We start from the raw sequence: 23,052 nt of genomic DNA on the forward strand, positions 1-23,052 counted from the left end.
TCCTTCCCTCCCTCTCCCTGACTCCTCCATCCCCCCTCTGCCTCCCTTTTCTTACTTTCTGTTTGCCTCCTTTTCCACAGATGCTACTTTATGTGTCTGTGTGTCTCCTCTTCACCCCTCGTGTACGGTGGCTCTGCTCTAGAAGTACCTGCAAGGTCAAGGTGAAGTGAGGCTATAGAGCAGCACTAAATCCCAGCAGTAAAGGGGTGCAGTTGTTGCTATGGAGTTGATTTGGTCGTCTCTAAGAGGCTCGAGCTCATTCAGAGCACACCGGGCTGGATACAGACTCTGTGAAAGGTAACTCGGGTCTTTTGTGAATTGAGATCCACATGTTCGGGCTGTTTCTGCTCAGACTTTAAGACGTGTTCTCTGAGGGTTGTGGCGCCGGATTTGCTTGCAGAAAGAGTTCTTCTTTGTTTTTCCCCACTGGCTTGGTGGAAAATTGCACAATAGAATTGTCACCCTTTCATGTCTTTCAGCTGACGTGTTATACTTTTATATCGCGCACTTAAAATTCAACAATGGTAGGGATGACACTGCACTTGTACAAAACACACACGTTCAGTATTTTTTCATTCAGTGCCGGGTGCCAGAACTCAGTCTGTGAAAAATTAACCTTGATATCACAGTGATGTTATCTCATCTTGGCCTTCACACTTGATGTCTGTAATAGAAAGCCCGGGTCAGAAACAGGATTTAAGAAGTTTAGGAAACAGAGGCATTAAATTAAAGATGCATTACCCTTTTTTTGAGGCTGACCCATGCTGTAGATCTCTGTCACTGCTGCTAATCTGTCACTTGTGCATTCAGCAGCTGTGTGGAGGGCAGCGCCTGCCGTCACCCCTTAACATTTATTTTTGATGTTGACATATTGGAGGGTGTTTTTTATTTTATTTTCTGTTGTTGACCCAAGTCCATAAAGATCACACAACATGCAGCTGTTCCTTCTCTGAAAAATTGTTGGAAACGTGGACGATCAGTGATGCAGCATCCATCCATCATCTCTACACCTTAATCCTCACTAGGGTCATGGGGGGCGGAACCAATCCCAGCTGACTCAGGGTGAAGGCAGGTTCACCTGGACAGGTAACCAGTCTATCACAGGGCTACACTTAGAGACAGACAACCAAGCACACTCACATTCACACCTACGGACAATTTACAATCACCAATTAACCTCAGCATGTTTCTGGACTGTGGGAGGAAGCCGGAGAACCCGGAGAGAACCCACGCTGCCGGTTGACGTCCCGGTGAGGACACCCGGGATCTTCCTGCGTGGAGTCTCCATGTTCTCCCCGTGCAGCGTGGGTTCTCTCCGGGTTCTCCGGCTTCCTCCCACAGTCCAGAAACATGCTGAGATAATTCTAATATAATGTAGTGTGTATATATATATATATAAATATATATGATAAATAGTTCAGACTATGGAGACTAATGTGAGTTCAGGACCCGTATTGCACTTGGGTAGAACGTGTTGGTGAGTCTGGATGTGCGGGCCTGGATGGACCGGTACCTCTTTCCTGAGGGCAGCAGAGAGAACAGGCTGTGCTTGAGGTGTGAACCATCGAATGATAATAACTATAATTAATGCTTTAAAAGTGAAACTAAAGTTCAGACTGTTGGTTCAGATGAAGCTCCCACCGTTTTAGATTAGGTTACTGCACCCATAGCTAACAATGAGCTGCTCAGAAACCCATGTTCATGTTGTGTAGTTACCTCCATAGATATGAGTAATAAAGGCTTTATTACACATATCGATAGTTACCTCCATAGATATTTATAATAAAGGCTTTATTACACATTTCTATAGTTACCTCCATAGATATGAGTAATAAAGGCTTTATTACACATATCTATAGTTACCTCCATAGATATGAGTAATAAAGCCTTTATTACACATATCTATAATTACCTCCATAGATATGAGTAATAAAGCCTTTATTACACATATCTATAGTTACCTCCATAGATATGAGTAATAAAGGCTTTATTACACATATCTATAGTTACCTCCATGTGAGTTCCAGGGTTTTGGCATATTTAACATATTGGGTCAGTGAGAGATGAATGACGAGCTAAGCGTAGAAAACTGAGCATTTCTCCGCCTGTATGCGATGAAATTTCACTTCTTTAATAATTTAAAGAATAATAATGAGGATAATTTTCGGTGCCCATCCCTGTGGTGATGGCTTATTCAGTTAAATTCAGTTCTGTTCTTTTAGCGCTAACTTATCATATCATCCATCTCTGAGCACTTCAGGTCGAGTCCTTAGAATATTTCACTGTGGAGAGAAACTCAACAGCTTCCCGTGTAGCAGCGCTCGGCGGCAGCGTGGAGGAAAAACGACCTTTAACAGGAAGAAGCCTCAGACGGAGCCAGACTCGGCGTGGGTGGCTGCCTCGACCGGTTTGGGTGAGAGGAGGGCGACGATGAGCATTTACAAACAACAAACAGTAAACACCGAGCAGGTTGGCGGGGTCGCGGATCAGAACCGTACGGCTCCGGAGCTAAACATACCTGCAGGAAGGTGCAGGGAGAGAGAAGCAGAAAGAAAATGACACACAGTCGTGGCGTTTAAGTGCATGAAGAGTGAAGGTAGGGAGAGCTCAGTGCATCATGGGAAGTAGCCCAGGTCTGTAGACGCAGAACTGAAGTATGTTTCTGGGTCACCTGTGCCACTATACGCCTCATCAAAAAGGAAAGTTTTAAGCCTAATATTGAAAACAGAGAGGGTGTCTGCCTCCTGAACCCACACTCGGAGCTGATTCCACAGGAGAGGAGCCTCCTGTTCTACTTCAGAAACTCCAGGAACCAGGAGAAAGCCAGCAGTCTGAGAGTGGAGCGCTCTGCTGGGATGATGTGCTGCTCTGAGATGTGATGGAGTTTGATGACTGAGGGTTTTGCATTTAAGGAGCAGGGTTTTTTAAATTCTGTTTTGGATTTTACAGCTAATATAGCAGGAATACGATCACTCCCGCTGATTCCTGGCTGTACTCGGCCTGCGGCAGGTATTTTACAGTACAGATGGATCCCTTACCGTCTCCTGCCAGGTGGATAGAATAATACTACGATTGCATGTGGTCTTTTCAAGCTGCCGTCATTTATTTTTCTGGCCATTAGGGAGCAGAACAACATAGAAACCACTCGTCTTGGATGTTCTCTTCGTTCCATGTTGTGTTGAATGTGTTAGCAAACAGTTGTGTATTTACATATCCAGCAGACACGGAGCAGCATTAGCATTCATTTGGTGTTGTGGTTTTGTCCACCCGGCAAATGAAAATCCGATATTCACTTACCTTTTATCTTTTGGCTCTTTAGCTGCACGGCCGTCTGACTTTCTTTACAAGCTGGTGGCTAACTTTGGCCACGTGTTTGGTGCTGGTCAGATCGTGCACACAGCTGCTGCTGCTGAGAACGAACCAAAACGATGAAGTTAACGAAGCGGTGCAAAGATGCAGATGCGATGTAAAGATGTAAAGTTTTTCTCCATGTGTGTGTATTTCCACCTTGAAAGCACCGAGCTAATCATTCAGACTTCCAGAGTTTCGAATGCAACAAACCTAAAAAAACTAATCCTGTCAACTAGTTTGCAAAGTGTACAACTTTGCCTTTTGTGGTGTAGATTAGTTTCACGGTGTTTGAGCAGAGGTGTCGGTGAGCCGATGTGCTTGAGCTGCAGCGAGTCGTGGAGGAGGTGGAGCAGGAGGCGGGCGCTTCATAGATCTGCACATGAAGGAACTGTTTTCATAGAAATACGTGGAGGTGAGCTTGTAGGGATTCAGTCAGCGACCAAGGAGGGACTTTAATGTTTGGAAATATATACGATGAGGATCACAATGCTTCTACAGAACTTAATCAGTCCACTGACATGGTTCCAGGTTAATTAAATTACAATGGCCTCATGGCGAAAGAAGTGATTTTACAGTGCTGTTCAATAATCTGTCACCTAATCAAGCATACAGATCAGTACTTGAATAGTGTTTTTTTCTGATCTCATCTGTCGCTACCATCACCGCCACCAGGACAAGGACACGTGACACAATTACAGATAACAACTATAGCAAGATGCCAAAAAAGTGCTTTAAACTCCAACGACCCCAAAGAAGTCAGAACAGTGACAGACGTGCTGAAGGATCATAAATCTACGAGTCGCCTACAAACTGAAGTGACAGCTCAGCCGTCTTGCAAATGCTTTCTTTTTCCTGAGACGGCTAATTTTGGTGCAACCTGACAAAGTGTAGCGTTAGCTTACCAGCTGTGGTTCATCATGTTGTTGTTGGAGCAGCTATAAACCGACGTCCGAACCACTCAGTCCCTCACAGAAAGCAGAAAGCGAGTCGTAACGGATGCTGTCGTGTCTTTTATTACTGGAAGGTCCAGGATTCAAACAACTGATCATTTATTTGATGTCAGCGTTCACGTTTTGTGGGAATTTTCATTCAAACTGAAGGGAAACGTCTTTGTCTCCTTCTTGTCCTCGTCTGCCCCTCCTCCTTCAAAGCTCCAGTGATGGGATTGGGGAAAGCCCTGCGTTATACACAGTCAGTGAATTCACCGTTATTATAGAGAATATTGATTAGTGCTGCTTTATTGCCATTTTAGAGGATTTTTCCAGACAGAGAGAGTGCAGGTCTGGGGAAAACACCAAATAGATCCAAATTTTGGAGGCGATATTTGTGCTCTAAGATAACGTAAGAGCACAAATGATGACTGTCGCATACGTTCACCTGAAACATCAGTACGGCGTCCACCCAGTGCTGCTGTCACACGTGGAGAGGTCAACCAAGAAGGATGCAGTAAAAATAAAAGCTTGTCATTGTAATGCTGATGGAGGGGCTCATAAGAGAGTCTAACCTTTGCATCCTACAGAGAGTATTGACTGGCCGGACTGTTGTGTCTATATCCCAGAGACATAAATGGTCACATAATGGTGCAATGAGTATAACAGTGATGTTAGCCATAAGCCCGAGCCCATTTCAGTAACTGGCTCTGCTCTCATCCCAGCGTTTATTGGACGTTCTGTAGGATCGTTAAACCAGATGATCCTGAGCGTTGGTCCTGATGAGGAGTGACCTCGCGCTCCAAGAGCAGCATGTAAGCGCTGTTTGTGATGTCTGTGTTTGTTGTAATGCGCCTAAACACACATGCAGCGACCTGCCGCTCATTTTTCATCCCGTTTGAAAAATCGCAGCTAATTAATCCATAATGTTCGACCAAAGCACCGGCGAATTATCAGAAGCACAAACACGCGAAATGATGGATTAAAAGATGAATATGCATGAATACACAAATGAGGGCATGAATAAAAATGGTTAACAAATGAGCTGAAGGATGGAGCGGGCCGCGAGGAGGAAGAACAATCGGCCAAACAATCTCCACGGGCTCCTTTTAGTCATCCAGCTTTGTTTCCTCCTCTTCTCTAAACGAGCTCCTTTAATCTGTCACTCGCTCCCTCGCGCTTTTGTTCTCCTCTTTATTTCGATGGCAGAGCTCATTTCAGCCGGATGATCTGATCAATAATTACTATCCAGGCGAAGCCACACACGCTCACAGTCACACATACGCCTTCAGTGATGAAGACACAGCTCCCAGCGAAGCACAGAATTATAAAACTACTGGTGTTGGTTCTGTTATGACCCAACATGGACGTCCTCCCTCCCTCTCACACACACCCCACACACACACACCCCACACACACACACCCCACACACACACATCATCTGTCACCGCTGTCACCCGCTTCGTAGCGGCTTTGTTTTTGAGAGGCAGTTTGGAAATGTCAAGCTTTTCCAGATTTATTTCGCTCCTGCTGCACGTCAGAGAAATTAATAATCAACCTATAAGTTCTGACCCACATCATCACTCACCTGTTTCTCACACACACACACACACACACACACACACACACACACACACTTCATTTCCTCACCAACACTTTCAGATATTTTTTGAGGAAAAACACGCTGAGACGCACCTTCCAGCGCATGTTTGTGTAGCAGACCAGTTTTGTTTTCTTGGTGTTATGAATATGTCACGGGGTCTGATTAAAGCAATGGTTCATAAACTTTTCACTGCAGAGCTCACGCCACACACACACACACACACGCACACACACACACACACACACACACGCCACATAAACAAAGTAGTTGGCATTTCCTAATTTGGAGGGTGATGTTAACTTCTCCGCAGAACCTTTGTTTAGTTGATTTGTGGTAATGCAACAACCTGTGCGTGTGCGTGTGGGCGCGCCGCCTGCCTCTCGGGCTCCGTGTGAAATAATAGTGTTCTCAGATCTTTGGATGGAGTGAACAATACTTAATAGGGCCATGATAATAAGTATTAAAATCAGTGGACCCGAAAGAAAACGTGATGAGACTCTTAATCAGCAGAGAGAGATCGGACACTGGAACAAGTCGCAAATAAAATGGAGACAGAAAAGCGAGAAAATCCTCCTGAATGGGTTTTAAAAACATCACGATGAAGGAGATGGAGGTGATGAGGGAGAGGAATGGATGGACTGGATGCGTGTGTGTGTGTGTGTGTGTGTGTGTGTGCTGAGCTACAAAGAGAGATTGAGACGGATCAGGAGAGAGAGAGGAATACTTTGCACTCTAATTCTCATCTCTCTAGCAGTGTTGTATTGAAAAGAGGCAGGGGGTCGGCCATAATCATGCACACCCTGCTGTGTTTTTTGTACTCTGATCTCTCTTTCTCCATGTCTAGTGCACTGTCTCCTACACACACACACACACACACACACACACACACACACACTCGCTGTACTCCAGGATCTCATCATTAGGCACCCCGGCAGAGTAATCGCCACTTCCTCTTCAATCTTGGTCTTTTTCATCGGACATCTGCACGTTTTGCGCCCCAGAACAAATGAGTTAGAAATCAGACTCAGCCCTTTGGACCACTTGATTCTGAACCCCTGATATGAACGTAATGAACTGATAAAGTCTCTTTTGTGTGTGTGAGGTTTCTCACTGCAAGGTTGGAGTACTTTTATAGGCCTCCCCTTTTTTTGAGCTGTTTCCTCGTTATTCTCCGTTAACAATAGAAGTGTGAAAATACCACCAGTCTATTGTTACAGCTGCCAAACTCATAATCAACCTAATTGATAGATTAGATCGCCATATATGTTCCTGGAGATTTATTTATTTTCTGAACATAATAAACAGACAGTATGTTAAAGTCTTAACTTCTCAGCAGCGTGTTTCACAAACTGAGTAGGACCTTAGTTCTGCTGTGAGAGTTTTTATAACAACTGGTCAGAGCAGCAGGACAAACTCTGGGATGAAATCATTACAACTGTTTTTATGCTTTATTAAAGAAAAACAAAGGGCCACTGCTTTAGCTCACCTGGCTGAGCTGGTGACCCAGGTACAGGGACTGTAGTCTCTGATGCAGCAGCTATGGGTTCGAATCCCACTCATGGCACTTTGCTGCAAGTCCTTCCCCCGTTCTCCTGTCTCTCTTTACACTATCCTGTCTAATAAAGGCAATAAAAAAAAACAAAAACACAAAACTTAAAATGTATTTAACAATGTCAGTACATATCGGATGACATACGTGTCTGTACTGGTATCAGACCAGTGTATAGATCAGAGACTACATCAGAACACGTAACATAAACAAAGCATTTTACAGTTTCAGACAAGTAGAAGTGCACTTTTTACCGCAATACGTGACAGAATGACAAAAACAAAAAAAGAAAAATGTAGAATTTTTAACTTAACTTCACACAAACGTATTCACATTAAACACAATTTGAGAAAACCATCAAATATGCATGAAAAAGCCGGCAGGTAAACATTCACTGCTGCAGTTTCCAGCTCCAGTACTTTCATATCTGCCAACAGACGGCTCTGTACAGTGTCTGTAATGGGCCGATACGGGTCGATAACACCGGCAGCGGCCTATCATGGTTTATGTCATTTTATGTTGCAGTATCGATATATATATATATTTCTATATATCAATATAGGCCAGAGTACATAGAAAGTTCATTTTCTGCATCATTAAGTACACAGGACTGTCTGTGGTGAATCATCAAGCAAATAAAATATCTGGAAAAATTCAGCTGCTTGATCACATCAATGCAAAACCATATGAACGTCCACTGTTGGGTTCTAACAGTCGTACTGACAGATCTGCATCATTCTGAGATGGATAGCCGTCATATAATAAAGCTGTGTCAGCGTGTTTGATCACCCAACCGTAGACCTGGTCACCCGACCGTAGAACTGGTCACCCGACCGTAGACCTGGTCACCTGACCGTAGACCTGGTCACCCGACCGTAGACCTGGTCACAAGTCGCTCTCAGCTTCAACTTTAGTGTTGAATTATTTTTTTGGCGTCTTTGTTGCTCAGCTGGTTAAGTCATACTTTAAAGTCACTATGACAACTTCTACCACAGCTTACCTCCTGTTTTACTCATCTTGGTCTGTAGTTTTGTCACCCCCAGAAGTTTAATTACACAAACTAATGTCTCTGTGCTGTCCAGGAAATTAAAGCGTCCTCCAGCTTATCGGTTTTGTCTGTGGAAACACGACTTCTCTGCTCTGTAACCCAGCCGAGCACATTAAAGAGGATGATTATAAACCTCCTGATTACGGTTGTTGAAGTAATCTGTGGTTCTCTGCTCCCACACAGCATCCTGCTTCAGAGGGATTACAGTTTCCTGAGAGACATCAACATCTGGAACCCCTTCGTCACCATCGGGGTTTATTCCTCGACGCTGTCCGCTGCCATGAGCAACCTCATCGGAGCCTCGCGCATCCTCTACGCCCTGGCCAGGGACGACTTGTTCGGTAGGTAGCGCTGTTGTTTCCTGTGAGGGAAGAAGCTCCTCTGAAGCTGCTGTTGGTTTTTATGTTGCACTGACGACGTTACAGCGTTCAGAACATACCAGACACGCAGATATGATTCAGGTAAAATGCAAAACACACCTGACAGGAACTAAGCTAAGTTTTACAGCAGTTGTAGGTGTCTGACAATCAGAGAAATAAAAGCTTATTTATCGGCTCTAGACACAGAAATACTGTCATTGAACCAGTGTGTGGGATTCAACGGCTTCTCACCACAGTGAGGCTGCAGATTGCTGCCCTTGGAGACCCTCCCTCACCCTTCGTTTCCAAGGTCAGCAGGTGTTTGATGTTGTTTCTGACTTTCAGAATTCTTCATTTCACCAGCAGAAAGCTCCTCGTCATCAAGCACACGTGTGGGCTGTATCTGAAGACGCAGGGCCATTTATTGCTTCTGGAAAGTTTCAGCACAAACACTCTGGATTGAAGTCATTCCCATATCAAGCGAACGCAGCATTTGTGTGATTTCCATCGCTCCTCCGTGTGAATCCATGCTGCCTGCTGTTTTGTCATTATTAATGACTGTGAGCAACTTCCTTATCCCGTCCTCTCCTCCTTTGTTAAGTCTATTGCAAATTGATTTGGCCCGTTTCTGTCTGTGTGTTTAGCTGCGCTGGTGTGTGTGTCAGAAGAGATAAATGGCTGTATTAGCAGCAGTTCCTCTGTGGAGTGATCATACAGAGCAGAGGCAGATGACTGGAGCACTGCTCGGTGCGCTCGCCGCTGGCAGACGAAGGGTTAACCTAAATTAGATTAATCTGTTTAATTAAGAGTCAGTGACTGTGGAACCAGAAATGTGTGATGTTGTTGTAGGAGAGGGATGTGTGTGAGACGGTTAGCATGACCACACTGTATGAGTGTGTGTTCCTGTTGTTGTCATTCATGCATGCTCCTCGCTGCTTAACCTTGCCACTGTCCTATGCAAACTGACTGATGGATGTGTCAGTTTCCCAACACACACACTACAAAGGAGGTTTTAGGTTTTTTTTTCCTGCCGTCCCACACATCTCCATTTCTTTCTCCTCTATAACGGGCTAATCTCTACCTCCTTCACCTCTGTCCTGCCTCTCTCCCTTCTCTCCATCACTCAGTCGACTCCTCTCAGCCGCATTGATTTAACTTTAAAGTCTCGCTGATTTAATTCCAATCCTTTATCAGCTGTGAAATTTACTCTTAAACTAAGAGTCCCCACCTGCCGCCACCGCCACCCTTCACCCGCCTCGCCGCCACCTCCGCCCTCCCTCACCTCTGGAGCTGCTTTATGTCTCCGTGAGCGCCTCTGTCTTTCACTCTTGCAACCTCTGCTGTACTCAGCCGGGTTCAATACGAATGTCATCATGATGAGATGAAATGTCACATATGAAGGTGTGAGATGTATGTTAGTGCGCCGACTTCCAATAGACCGCGCAGCCCTGAAAGGCATTAAATAAAGCGGCGTGTCAGCTTGGTTTATCTCCCCCTCTGTCTCCCCCTCGCTCTCCCTCTCTCTCGCTGCTTTTTAAACCCGACACGTAGTTAATTAAATAAGTTTTGTTTAAATGTCACTAACATTATCCATTGCCATCCCGAGTCCAGATCTGTACCGTTATGTCTTAATATTCACATCTGCTTCTACTGGAAACAACTTGAAGACAAACAGGAACACAAAATGAAAAGTTGTGAACTGGGGCTGCTTCCACCACATAGTTCTCCTTTTGTGTAATCGCTTTTCATTTTACCCCTTATTTGTATACAAAGAGCAACCGATTTAGTGAAGAAAAAGCTGACAAAATAGACAGACTGGTACCACAAAATGTACCGACAGTAATACGAATCAGTCAGACGTTGTGGTTTTGTCATCTGACAGCAGGTACCTTGGTGTTCCTCCGGCCAGCTGTGGGGACCGACGGACAACTAAACAGCTGTAGTAGAGTTTGGTTTATCAGTCAGTCGCTGTAATAAGCAACAATCAACACAACTCAGACTAGATCAACCAGTCAAAGAAGCGGCGTTATCAGCCATCGTCCTGCCCCCAAAGCGTCAGGAGCAGTGACGGTAAAGCGAGCGCTCGTCACCGCCCCACGCTCACAGGACCACATTGGTGCAAATGTTCCCTCACAAAGATGGTTTTCTGCTTATATTTATGGTCCCTGCGCTCAGATCCCATGGATGCACCTTATGTGCACAGGTTCTGGAGTTACTTAAATGCCATATATTACCTGCTTGGATCCAAAGTGGAACAAACCATCTGTGAAAGTGCAGCTTCTTGGCCAGATGTCCTCGTTGTTTGTTTTCTTGGCAACTCAGCGGCCTCATTGGAACGAATGTAGGAGCTACGTCATCTGCTTTAAGTTAAAAACAGCCGCTCCGGACATGGGCGAAGGGATGCAACAGTGAGAAGCACATTATAGGAAACAAATGAAGTTCAGTTATGTTATCCAAAAGGTGCATGCTCAGATTGATTGGTGGCACAGTGGAGCTCACTGAGGGCTTTCAGAGCAGAACACAACAATACCAATATGAGTTTAAGTCTGTAAAGAAGACTGTAGCCAATTTCATTATGATAAAAAATGCATCTGTCTCACTCAGGGAAGGAGTGTTTCTTCCAGTTTAACTAAGAAATTCATTTTTCTCAGCATGAGACCGCCTGGTTTGTGTCCACTGGCAGCAAACTGTGCATGCTGAGATCTCCTTCTCATTTGATAAGTGAACACATTCATATTTTATGGAGGCTGGTGGGAAGCAGAGTGTCAGAAACCACCAGGAATAGCAGCGAGGAGAAGGAGCTCCAGTGAAACTCTACTGACGACGGTGTGTCTGTGAGCGACGTAGGATCGTCCACCGGCCACTGAATCAGGTCCGAGCACTAACAGGGTGTCGGACCCTGTTGGACCTGCTCGGGTTCTTATGATCATTATTCATGACATTGAGGTCCTAAACGCACACGCACAAAACTTGGCACACACATCAGAGGGATGCACAAAAAAAGTCAATCAGCTCCAAGCCCTAAACCCAACAGGAAGTCCGCCATTTTGAAAAATCACGCTCAGAATTTTGCAATTTTTGCTCATTTTTGGCCATTTTCAAAATCTATCTCCTCCTACAGGGAACATCGTACACACCTGAAATCTGGCCAGCACACACTGCAGGACGTGGTCATTAAAAGTTATTAAAACTCTCCGCAAAAGTCTGACGGCGTCAAAATGGCGGCCAGTAGAATTTTGCCAAAACGCCATAAAATGCCATTAAATGGGACGTGCTGTGTAACTGGCCTGTACGTGCTCCGACCTTCCTGAAACTCTACACGCGTGCTCCGAGTCTCAGCCAGAGTGAGCTACCAGCACGCCACAACACGCCACGCACACCGCCGCAGCTCGCCACTGAACAGGAAGTGGCTCGTGACCAGGCCTCATGTGCTCCGATCAGCCCTAAAGTCGACACGTCATATCATAGATCCATGGCTACGTGTTCATATCATAGATCCATGGCTACGTGTTCCAGTAAACATTTGGGCAGATTGACAAGTTGAATGCCCGCCCTCTGCTCTTATCCTCTTCCAACCCATTGGCCCGCTCAGGTGTTGTCACGTTCCACTACTGCTTCCACAGACAGATGATGTTCAAGTCTGTGAGTGAGTGATTCAAAATGTCTTGTATGGTCGCTGACAGAACTCATGATGGGTAAATTCTCTGATGGCTCATACATCCCACATATAAAGACTGGATCAGGATCCTGAATGGATAAAGAAAGCTAAATGCAGCCTTTGTGTGAACTCGTTTGACATCTCCATCATGGGGGAGGCGGCGGTTGGGAGTCATATGCAGGAGAAAAAACACTTTTGTCTCGTCACCTCATCCTCTGACTGAGAGTCACAGCGTTTCTGGCTAAACCCAGCATGAGACCAAGTCCCACAACATCAAGTGAACTAAGTTCACTATTTGAATTTTTTTTTACCGAGAAGTCTGAAAATTATTGTCTGGAAAACGTATGGAATTTAGAAATTTCAAATATGTATGAACCCTGGACCCGTCCAATGCCGCTCGTGGCTTTAATTTGCTCTGTAACCACACAGTCTGCAGAACTGTGCATCCAATCAGGTGTTCAGTCATTCACTGCAGTACTTCTGTGATTAGCATGTTGTATCCACTCGTTTCACTGATGTGGGGTTTAAAGCTTGTTTTTATGCTGAAGCTGCTCTTGAAGAATGTTGTTTTCATGGAAAGAATTCCCTCCAGTTTGAAGGATGGCTTGTTTTCACCACCGTCTCTCTTTTTTATCCCTGCAGGTAAGGTGTTGTCTCCGGCTAAGAAGACGTCCCACAGCGGCAACCCCTGGGTCTCGGTGCTCATCTCCTGGTTCCTCGTGCAGGTGAGTTAATGAACAAATGCAGTTTGGTACCCAATAGCAGCAAAGTGCAGCTTCACATCAACCACAGCAGTACTGACAGGTGTTAGTTAATACGCATATTTTAAATCAAAGTGTGATCCGAGGAGAGGAGGGACGAAGAGATTCTAATTCTTTTCTGGGATTTTCTCCCTTCGCCTCAACATTTTGTCCAAATTTCAAAATGTGTTTTTTTTTTCTGATTTGGGACAAAATGCACTCGCTGATGCTATTAAATGCAAAAAAATTGTTTTTGTGCAAACAGTGAGTCTAAAAATGTGGAGCTTCAGTGATGGAGAACACAGACACAACACTAGACTCTGTTTTAAATATTTCATTGTAATCAATAAATCAGGGATAAATTCCCGCTGAGCTCCAGGAGGAATGAAACTCAGTATGAAAGGAAAGTAGAGAAGCTTCAAACAAGCCACTATTATTTGTGGATAATAAATGCAAGGTTGGTAAGGTGCTGGGACAAAATCAGCCCAAACTCCCGTTGTTTGGATTGTGAGGCGTTATCAAAGAAACCTTCCTCGGGCAAGAAGATCACAGTGTCCTTTCTTCCCCCAAACCAAACGTACTCATTCAGTGAAGACTCGACTTCAACCTGGCCGGTTTGATGTTTTTGTCTCCTGTGACTTCTTAATCCGCATCCATGCACACCTATCCTACTCTTCTTCAGTTTTCTGCATTTAGGTTGAACACATAGAGCTCAGAGTCGGTGTTTTTTTTTTTTTTTTGACTAATGCATTCCAACACGAGTCGCTTCCTGGAACAACGTACAGTCTCTGTTTGCCACCACATAAAGCTTTCAAAAGGGAAAGAGCTGTTTTTTTCCATTACTGCATCTAAAAAGTCATCCTTTCTCCTCAACTGGCAGCCTTTCTTAGACAAACTGTGTTTATTGTCGTGTTGCTGTTTGCCGTTTCGTCTTCACGCCTCCGGTACGTCCTCTGATACCTGAAGCACACAAATCACCTCCAGTGTGAATTTGTCATCGATGGTAACTTTCCCTAACATGGTTACAGACTGCTTTCATGAAGGGAATATCTGTCAAGGTACTGGCAGGTTCTAGCTTTATGCAGAACTCCTGCAGGCATTTCTGTCTCTTTAGCTCATCTATTGCGGTGCCTGTTTAAAATCTGCCAGTTTGGGGCAGGAACTGCTCAGCCTCCAGAGCTTCTCAGTTGCAGTATCAGTGACCAGCTGCTCATCCAAACTGTACGGGGTTATTAAAACACTAACATTACAACTGTAATTAGCTGGTTCTGTGTAACTGACCCTAATCCTCTCTCTGCTAAGGCCCAACGATTTGGGGAAAATATCTAATGGTGATTTTTATTATCAATATTGCCATTGCAATACAGTTTGCAATGTCAACTTCTAATTTTAATTTAAGCTTAAAGTTAGCTTTGCAGCAGATTTAAAACATGTGATAGAGCATTAGCACGTAAGATACCATCAACAGCAGGAATTTGTAAAACCCAGCAGCGAGCCGTGCATTTAACACCTAGCGTCCTCCAAACACCGTCATTGTGACCCCACGGCTGTAGAAACCATCAGTGGGATGCAGAAAGGCAGCAGAACAGGACGTTGCACCGCAGACAGGGATCTCATGGAGCCAGAATGAATGCCATCACTAAAGCCAGTTAAACGCTTCAGCACGTCTCCATGCAGCACATGCATCACGTCTAGCAGGAGCATCAGTATCAGCCCAGGAAAATGACAGATATATGTATTTGAACATCATGAGGACTTCAGTCACTCTGTTGAGCAGCTAATCCTGTTCTGTCTCCTGGAGGCTGATGCTGACAGCCGGTCTGTCCAGTCCTGGTTCTGACATAAGGTTTAGTTTAAGGCTGACAACGTCCGCTTGCGTAACTTAAAAAACAAAAATCGTAAAGCTTTCACGATAAAGTTTTAGCTTGTGCAGCTGGCTACAGACAGGAACCGCTAGCTTTGGCTAAGCTCTCTGACCATCCAATCAGAGGACGGGGCAGTGCTGATGTCATCATAGGGACCACCAGCTCTCAGTCTGATTGGTTAAAGCAACAGTTTAATTTCAATGCATTTTAAGCTACACTTTTGATCGTGAAGGCCTCAGGGCAGATTTCTGTCACCCCGGCAACACATGACAGCTGAATATGATTGGATAAGAGCTCTGATGTAAACACACGATGACACGAAGAGAACAGGCTGCTGGGAATAAAGTTAAAGATTAATGGGAAGATATTACAACGTACGTCAAGTCAGTGGTCCTGATAGATTGTTAGATTAGATAGATTACATTAATTGCATTGTTTTGAAACATAATTTTGAAATCGATTAAACACTCTTCATGTGTCTGGCTGTAGTGTTGTACAGGTCTGCCCCAAACTATGACTTTTTTTTCATCTAATCATTGTTTATGTGTGAAAACTTCTCATTAATATTGAAGCAATCGTGTAATCATCGTTACCTAATTTTGACACCACTGCTGTGTTATCATATCAATAACACACATCGAATCAGCATTTTAAGTACCTGACTTAAACCCTGACGTGGTTCTGACTCAGATGAGCTTCATGTCTGCAGTAGTATGTAGTTACGATAATCACTGCCACTGTGGGAATAACTGAGACAGTGTTCAGGCCGTAGCAAAGGTCAGCGATGTTGGTTTAAGCAATTTTCTCACTCTGTTGTTAAATGGAGAATCTAAAATGGCTAAATAACGATGTAAGATGTGATATTACGTTACTATAACGGCAGCAGAGTAGAAAACACTTTATACACGGGTCACATGAAGAAGAAATGTGCTCTAAGCGATGCTGCTACCAGAGCCTGGTCCACTTTTAAACAACCCTAACAGCCTGCATGATGCTCGGGTCTGTATGTGGATCCAGTGTCCTCAAAGTGCTCTGGGATGTTTTCTGGTCAACTGCAGCCACTGTACTGGTGTGATCGGCCGTTTCCAGCTGGCGTTGCGTACAGAGCGCCACGTCGCCATCTGAAGTCCTCTCACGCTAACCACGGCCGTGAGCGAAGTTCTTCAGCTGCAGCGTGTCCTCCGGAGGAATGTTCGCTTTGATCGAACGTTTCTGAGACGCGCTGTTGTTGTCATTGATAACGTCACATCGCTGAATCACCGCGGATCGACTGTAGACACAGGCTGCTGTTTAGTCTGTATGTGTTTATGATTCTCAAGAAGTGCTCGTTCAGACGCTTTCCTCGGGGCCTCAGGGATGCACCCGCCAAGTCCGGAGCTGATCGGCACCATGGATGTCCAAATACGCAAAGAACGCACACGTCGGCGTCACGTTGGGCACTAAGCTCAGCTTCAGCCAACACATGAATCCTGTCACTAAAACAGCCTCCATCATGTAGAAGACATCGCCCTCCTCCGCCCCTCTCTTCCTCCCCGCAGCAGAAACCCTCATCCACGCCTTCATCACAGTGACTACTGTAGCAGCATCCTCTTCGGTGCCACCACCAACCTCCTCCGTAGACTACAGTACATCCAAAACTCTGCCGCTCGCCTCCCCAGCCACTCCCGTTCCCGAGACCACTTCCCCTCATCCTTCCAAACCTTCACTGATTTCCCATCCCATTCAAAATCCTGCTCCTCACCCATACAGCTCCATAACCAGGCCCCCTCTGACCTCAGAGACATGCTCCACCCCTACACCCCTTCATGTACCGCTCATGCCAACCTCCTGATCAGTCCCAGGACCCAGCAGCGACCCTGGGGGGACAGGACCCTCTGGAACTCTCTCCCACAGCACATCCATGACCCCACAGACCCAGCAGTATTCAAATCCAAACTACAAACTCCCCTGTTTTGCTTTTCTCTCTTAAACCTTTATCCTGATATCTTGTGTTGTTTTTATCTGCGTGGTCCACTTCAGTATTAGTTGCTTTTATTGTTCTTTTATCCTGTAAAGCGTCTCTGAGTCTTTGAAAAGCGCAATATGAATAAAATGAATTATTATTATTATTATTATTGTAATAAAGCCATTCCTTCATTTATGGTGGAGATTCAGCTTTTAGTGTAGTTACCGGACCATGTGTCCAGCAGAATTAAGCCTCACAGGCGTATTGTGAGCTAATGTGTGCTATATTTAACCCCTAAACAATAGACCAGTCCCCTGTGATCGATGCAGCCCCACCTGGACCATCACCAGGAGAAGTGATTAGAAGTGAAGCACAGACTGAGGCCAGAAACAGCATCAGAGCAGCTGAATGGAACAAACTGTCCCCCTCTGGTTTTTTACTGTGACCGAAGACGGCAAAAAATCTAGCCGTGGTATTTTTTCCTCCTCTATTGTGTCCTCTAAGTGGGGGAAAGAAGTCAATTTAGACTGAGGAGAAAATATTGGCAGGGGAGAGGAGGCTGAGGCTGGAGAGACAAAGAGGAGGCGGAGGATCTGAGGAGCAAATAGGCCTGACTAAACCATCATTATCAGAGGTGAGTGTTAAAGGCTGAATGGCTTGTCATTATTTGCATCCTCTCTTTCTCTCGCTCGGCGTCCCTTCCTCGTGCTCCGCTCTTCAGCCGACGCCACTCTCCAGGAGCGGAGGAGGAGCAATTAGATGGAAATCATTAGCTGCGTCTCCGCCGCCATCAGAGATCATTGACTCTCGTCCTCTTTCTCTCTGCTGCTTCCTTCGCCATTTGAATGATTCACTGATGACAAAAGTCTGATTGTAATCTTTCCTCGAACACTCGCACACTGTGGGATTGAAAAGGAAGACGGAGGGGGAGGGAGAAGATGGGAGGCACGAGCCGGGGAGGCTGTCTGTCTTTTATTGGATTTTAAAGTAAAGCAAAAAACAACCAGAGAGCACGGGGAGAGGAAGAGCAGTTTGAGGACTGAGGAGGACGGGGTGGGGTGGGGAGGTGAGGTGGAGGTAAGCTGCACAAATGAATGCACATTGAAGCTGTACATACGTGCATCGGTTCGGTTCGGTCCGTCTCAGGCTTTACAATCTGCAAGAGCTGTTGGAAGTCAATACCTGCAGTGCTTTTGAATCCCTCAAAGTTTTCTCCAAGAAATCCATGCTTTCCAATTTCTCCAATTACAGTGTCCCTCACAGAAACAATCCAATGCGCCACGTTTTTGAGCCGGTGTCCATTTAACGGTGAAGCTCAGTCTCTGCAAACAAAAGTCTGCTTAGTGGTGAAGGCTGTGGGCAGATGGTTTCATCACGACACCTGCCTCAGTGCAGCGGTGCTCTAGTGCACATTCACACACCCACATTCACTACTTGTACAGAATTCAGTTGGTAATTTATAACTGCTGTTGTTACCTGAATATAAGCTCCACCCACTGACTTTAAAAAGAAAACCAGGTGTGTTCATATCCAGGCTGCAGGTGTCCACGTTGGAACATGAGATATTTACACAGAAAGATGTTTGAACCTTTAATTAAATGCGTAGCGGTAACATCCACAGATACGTACCGTAGAGGCTTTTTTCTGAACACTTCCTGTAACACGGCTGGTTAAGGAAATAAAACTCCAGCAGCTACCAGGAAAAGTCACTGATGGCTATCTTCATCTTCCTCCTGCACTAAAACCACTAAAGTCGTCTTCTTCAGTGTCTTCAGGAGCTGAACAGCCTCAGAATCACTTCATCACTTCCTCAGTCTCTCTGTCGTCGTCGCTCTCAGCCTCACTTTGGTCTCGAGGTGAATTTGTAAAAATCATCATTGTTTAAGCCGCAGAGTTCAAAGCGTGTGAATAAAGTAGTGGCTTATAGTCCAGACATTACGGTATTTGCAAGCACCGGACCTTTAGCAGCTTGTGAGCGATGTTAACTTCACCAGTGTGACCACTGCGTTTGCATTGAGAGATGTTCTCCGTATCGGTACGTTTAGTTATTAGTTATATCTGAGGGCATCATGTGTGAATATTATCTGTCACATTTACTAACTTGTATGATGGCTGCCAAAGTCAATAAGTCTGTATTTCATCTGAACCATCTCAACTGACTGTGAAGGAGCAGCTCCTGACGTCTGAGCACAGACATCTTCCAATAGAAACACATTTAGGCCTCTTCCATTCTCCCGGTCATTAGACCTTCCATGTCTGGGTTGTGGTGTAGGCTGACTCGTACATCTAGCCCTCCTCTGTTAGCACAGCTTCAGTCTGCTTGTTGATCACATGTTCCATCCCACATTCACTCATGAACAACATCTAAAGACCGATAAACTCCTCTAATAGTGCCAGTGACTCACTCTCAACCAGAATGGACCCATCTGCCATTCTCTTGCAGAGCACCGTGACCTCAGATCACGAGGTACCGACTCCCATCACACTCTGAAACCTACCTGTGCTCTTAAGATCATGGTCGCAAGAATTCAGCAGAACCCCGTGTAGTGATTTGTAGAGTTTAGTCTTTAAATGTCACAGTGGAGGAGGTTGTTACTCTAGTGTTTCTGTATTCCCCTTACCTTAAAGGTTAAAAATGCAACGTCCTTCCTTCCATCAAGTCACAGAAAGTAGCTTCAGAAAGTATCGGGCTGTGATTGCATTCAAGCTAACTGCCCGCTAGCTTACAAGCACTGACAGTGACGATAGTGACACGTAGAGGAACATCACCCATGAGTGTTTCACCAATCTAAATACGCCTCACCAGTTTGTTGGGTTTTTTTTTTAGGTTTTCAGTGCATGCCAGGAAGAAACAAGGTGACGTTATGGGATCAGTTCAGGAAAAACTAATATAAGTGAAGCATGTTCAACATACAGGCTGAACAGGGGCTGGTGTGGCAGGTACCTGATGTCAGTGTTCAGGGTACAACTAATTACTGCACACAATACTCAGCGTTTTTCTATTTGTTGAAATCGGTGTGTTTGTGTTAGAGTTATTTCAAACTTTGAAATTAGGATTTAAATTTTTACTGCAAATGTACTTTAATTCTTACTGCAAATTTAAATATCAGTTGCTGATCTCCTTGATCACTTATTATAAAAACCCTGAAAAACAAAACGAAATGTTTCAACCCCTCAAGGCCAGAAGAATTCACAATAAGGATTTTATTATGATATCGACAGAAAGTTTGAAAACACTGGAAATGTTTTCAGTTTGCAAAATGAATTATGCTCCAGTGTGTCAGCGCATGCATTTACTGGCACCTTGTTATTTACAGTGTCATCGTGTGAGTATTATTGACATACCAGTGTTTGTTTGTTTAAATGTCGTCATACTGATAACAAGCAGCGCCTCGTGTTCAGAGCATTCCTGAGGTTGAATATTTCCTGTACTGGCGTTTACTCATCATTTACAATAAGTCCTTTAGCTTAATTTCTCCTGCAGTGTTTCCCAAAATGACTCATTAAATGAAACGGTCGCATAATATTAACTGTTACATGAAACTCAGCCAGTCCGGCAGCTAATTGCTTAAATGTTAATGGTTGCTTCTGAACTGAACTATTTTATGAAACATGCATTAACTGTTTCCTCTCTCGTCATTAGCCAGGCTGCGTCTGAACCCAAACACCCGATTGTTACCCGGAGACGTTTCTGGGAAGCACCGGCTCCGTGGTCCACAGTGTGACTGAGCCGTTTCATCTCCATTCTCCTGTTTTAATAAAAGCATCGGTGTGCGCTCAGTTTTCACGGAGAAATGTACGGCCATTTATTCACACCGCTTCCCCATAAAAACAGTCATTTAGATCAGCACACAGGGATCACCCAGGAGAGATCCAGCGTGCACACAGTCGGCGCGCCGTCACAGCGGGCGTCCAGGCTGGCTTGTGACTGAGTTAATGGCTAATTAATGCTCCGGTCGAGCCGGCTCCCAGGGGAGCGCTGGAGAGACACCCACTGACTTTGACTGCCAGAGGTCAGAGATGCTCTCCTGCTCGCTTCCTCTTTTTCATTTGTCTTTCTCTCTCTTCTCTCCGTCTCATCTTCTCCCCTCCTCTGCCCTTCCCCATCCTCGCTACTCCTTCGGTTCGTCTCATGTCGTTTTCTCTCTCCTTCTGACCGCCTGTCAATAATGTGACATCATTAATCTCAATTCCCTATCATTACCGTCTCTCCTCACTCTCCTTTTCCAGTTTACTTCTGCCTCATGGTCACAAAGTTAGTGATCACAGCGCTACTCTGGCCTCTATAAATACCGAGGATGTGCCCTTGAGCCCGAGAAAACAGTATGTTCCAAATCCAGTGGAGTTTCTACGCAGCCAGTCGTAAAACACGCGATAATTGGAGAGTTCTGTGGTTTTACAGTCCGCTAGTTCTTGTTCTGTGTCGTCAGTCTCTGCAGCATGAAAAAAAAAAAACTTGATTATGATTATGAAATGTACACAAAAAGTTTTCATTCTGCGCAGAAGAGATAATGATGGCCTTTGCCTTAAAGAGCTTCACGCTGTTCCTCCACCAAAGTGAGAGTGTGCTCCATGTGAATGAAAGGCAGCGACGAGGACGCTGGCCGCTTCTGAACCTTAATTCAAACAGTTCTCTTCAATGAATATTGTTGGCATTTAATGTAATTTACACCCTAAATGAACGGCCAGGCTCACTGCAGCTTGCGTGCTGATAGAAACAGAGTGCATAGAGCATATTACCACATTACAGCAGAGTGCAGTCAGCTCCAGTGATGGACTTCAGCTGATGTGGGTCAGTCATGTTAACATTCTGTGGTTTGTTTCAACTCAAGTACATCAGAGATTTCAGGAAAAGAAAAATTAAGCAGAAAGTATTGCTCAGATGCAGATGTGTGTGTTTATAGGAATACAACCATAGACTCTCAACAAAGTTCAATTTAAAGCATTTTGTTGTGTCACACGTGTTACTTCATAGTTTTGATATCTTCAGTGGAGTTGTACGATACAGAAAACAGTACCAGTCAGGTATACGGGACATGAACATATCTGATTGTGTTATTGATCAGCAACAATAGAAATCAATGAAGGCTCTCTCCTTGTATCAGAGTCACACATTCAGAAGTGTTTTCCATGAGAACAGTCTCTCCCTGCCTTAAAATGGCGAAGATGTAGCTGTCGCTAACTCACTGCAGCTTTAGCACACCAGCTCACCTACGACTCTGACTGTAAAACGACTCTACTCGATTCTGAAGGAGAATACAGAAATGCCCACAGCACCCAAACCAGCTGGTTTGTTATATATGGAAACCTGGAAGCGTGAACAAACCCACAGAGATTCACATTTCCGCTTTATGCAGCTGCACTGAGCAGCTCCAGGATAATGTTAGTCTTCTTTGTTGTTTTTGGGACACCTGGTCTGAAATGTCACTGTTAGCATTCAGTTAAACATTCAGCAGCTTAAGAGGCAGATGTACGGTGGCTGACGGGGGAAAATGATGTGCACAAAGAGAAACGCACCGCAAAAACAAAACGCTGCACACAACAGAAGTGCTCCAGGCCTCTAGGGGCAGTGTTTACGTCTTTATCTTTCCAGTCATTGTGATTATCTGGTGCTGACGGGGTGTTTTACTGCCACCTCCCTGTGTTCTCATGGAGACCAGAGAATACAAACCTTTTCCTGCAGCTTTTCCTTCAACTAACGTCACCTGTCTCGCTCACCGCCGTCTGCCTCTCCGGTGAACAGCTCACTACTGCCCCTAGAGGCCTATAGAGGGCACTTCTGTTGTGTGACTGGATATGCAGCGTTTTCCTTTTGCTGCTCGTTGGTGTATATGTACGCCATTTGCCCCCGTCGGCCACCGTACAGATACTTACCGATGAGCCACAACATTTGAACCACTAACAGGTGATCTGAACAACGTTCACCGTCTTTGGGGAAGCGTGGCACTCGTGTGGATATCACCTGGACACGTACCACCCACCTTGGTTTGGGCCGTTTTGGGGGC

The 23,052-nt window shown here is 45.0% G+C and overlaps 1 protein-coding gene across 1 annotated transcript in view; it reads left to right on the top strand.

Moving 5' to 3' along the window:
• The window catches only part of LOC103359447 (solute carrier family 12 member 9), a 78,983-nt gene that overhangs the window by 25,069 nt on the left and 30,862 nt on the right, over positions 1-23,052 (top strand). The window contains exons 7-8 of the mRNA XM_008284787.1: positions 8,664-8,821; positions 13,140-13,222. Of these exons, the coding sequence (XP_008283009.1) occupies positions 8,664-8,821; positions 13,140-13,222 (241 nt within the window). The remainder of the gene's footprint in view (positions 1-8,663; positions 8,822-13,139; positions 13,223-23,052) is intronic.

Source organism: Stegastes partitus, unplaced genomic scaffold (genome assembly GCF_000690725.1).
Source record: "Stegastes partitus isolate 25-593 unplaced genomic scaffold, Stegastes_partitus-1.0.2 Scaffold373, whole genome shotgun sequence".
Taxonomy (NCBI): domain Eukaryota; kingdom Metazoa; phylum Chordata; class Actinopteri; family Pomacentridae; genus Stegastes; species Stegastes partitus.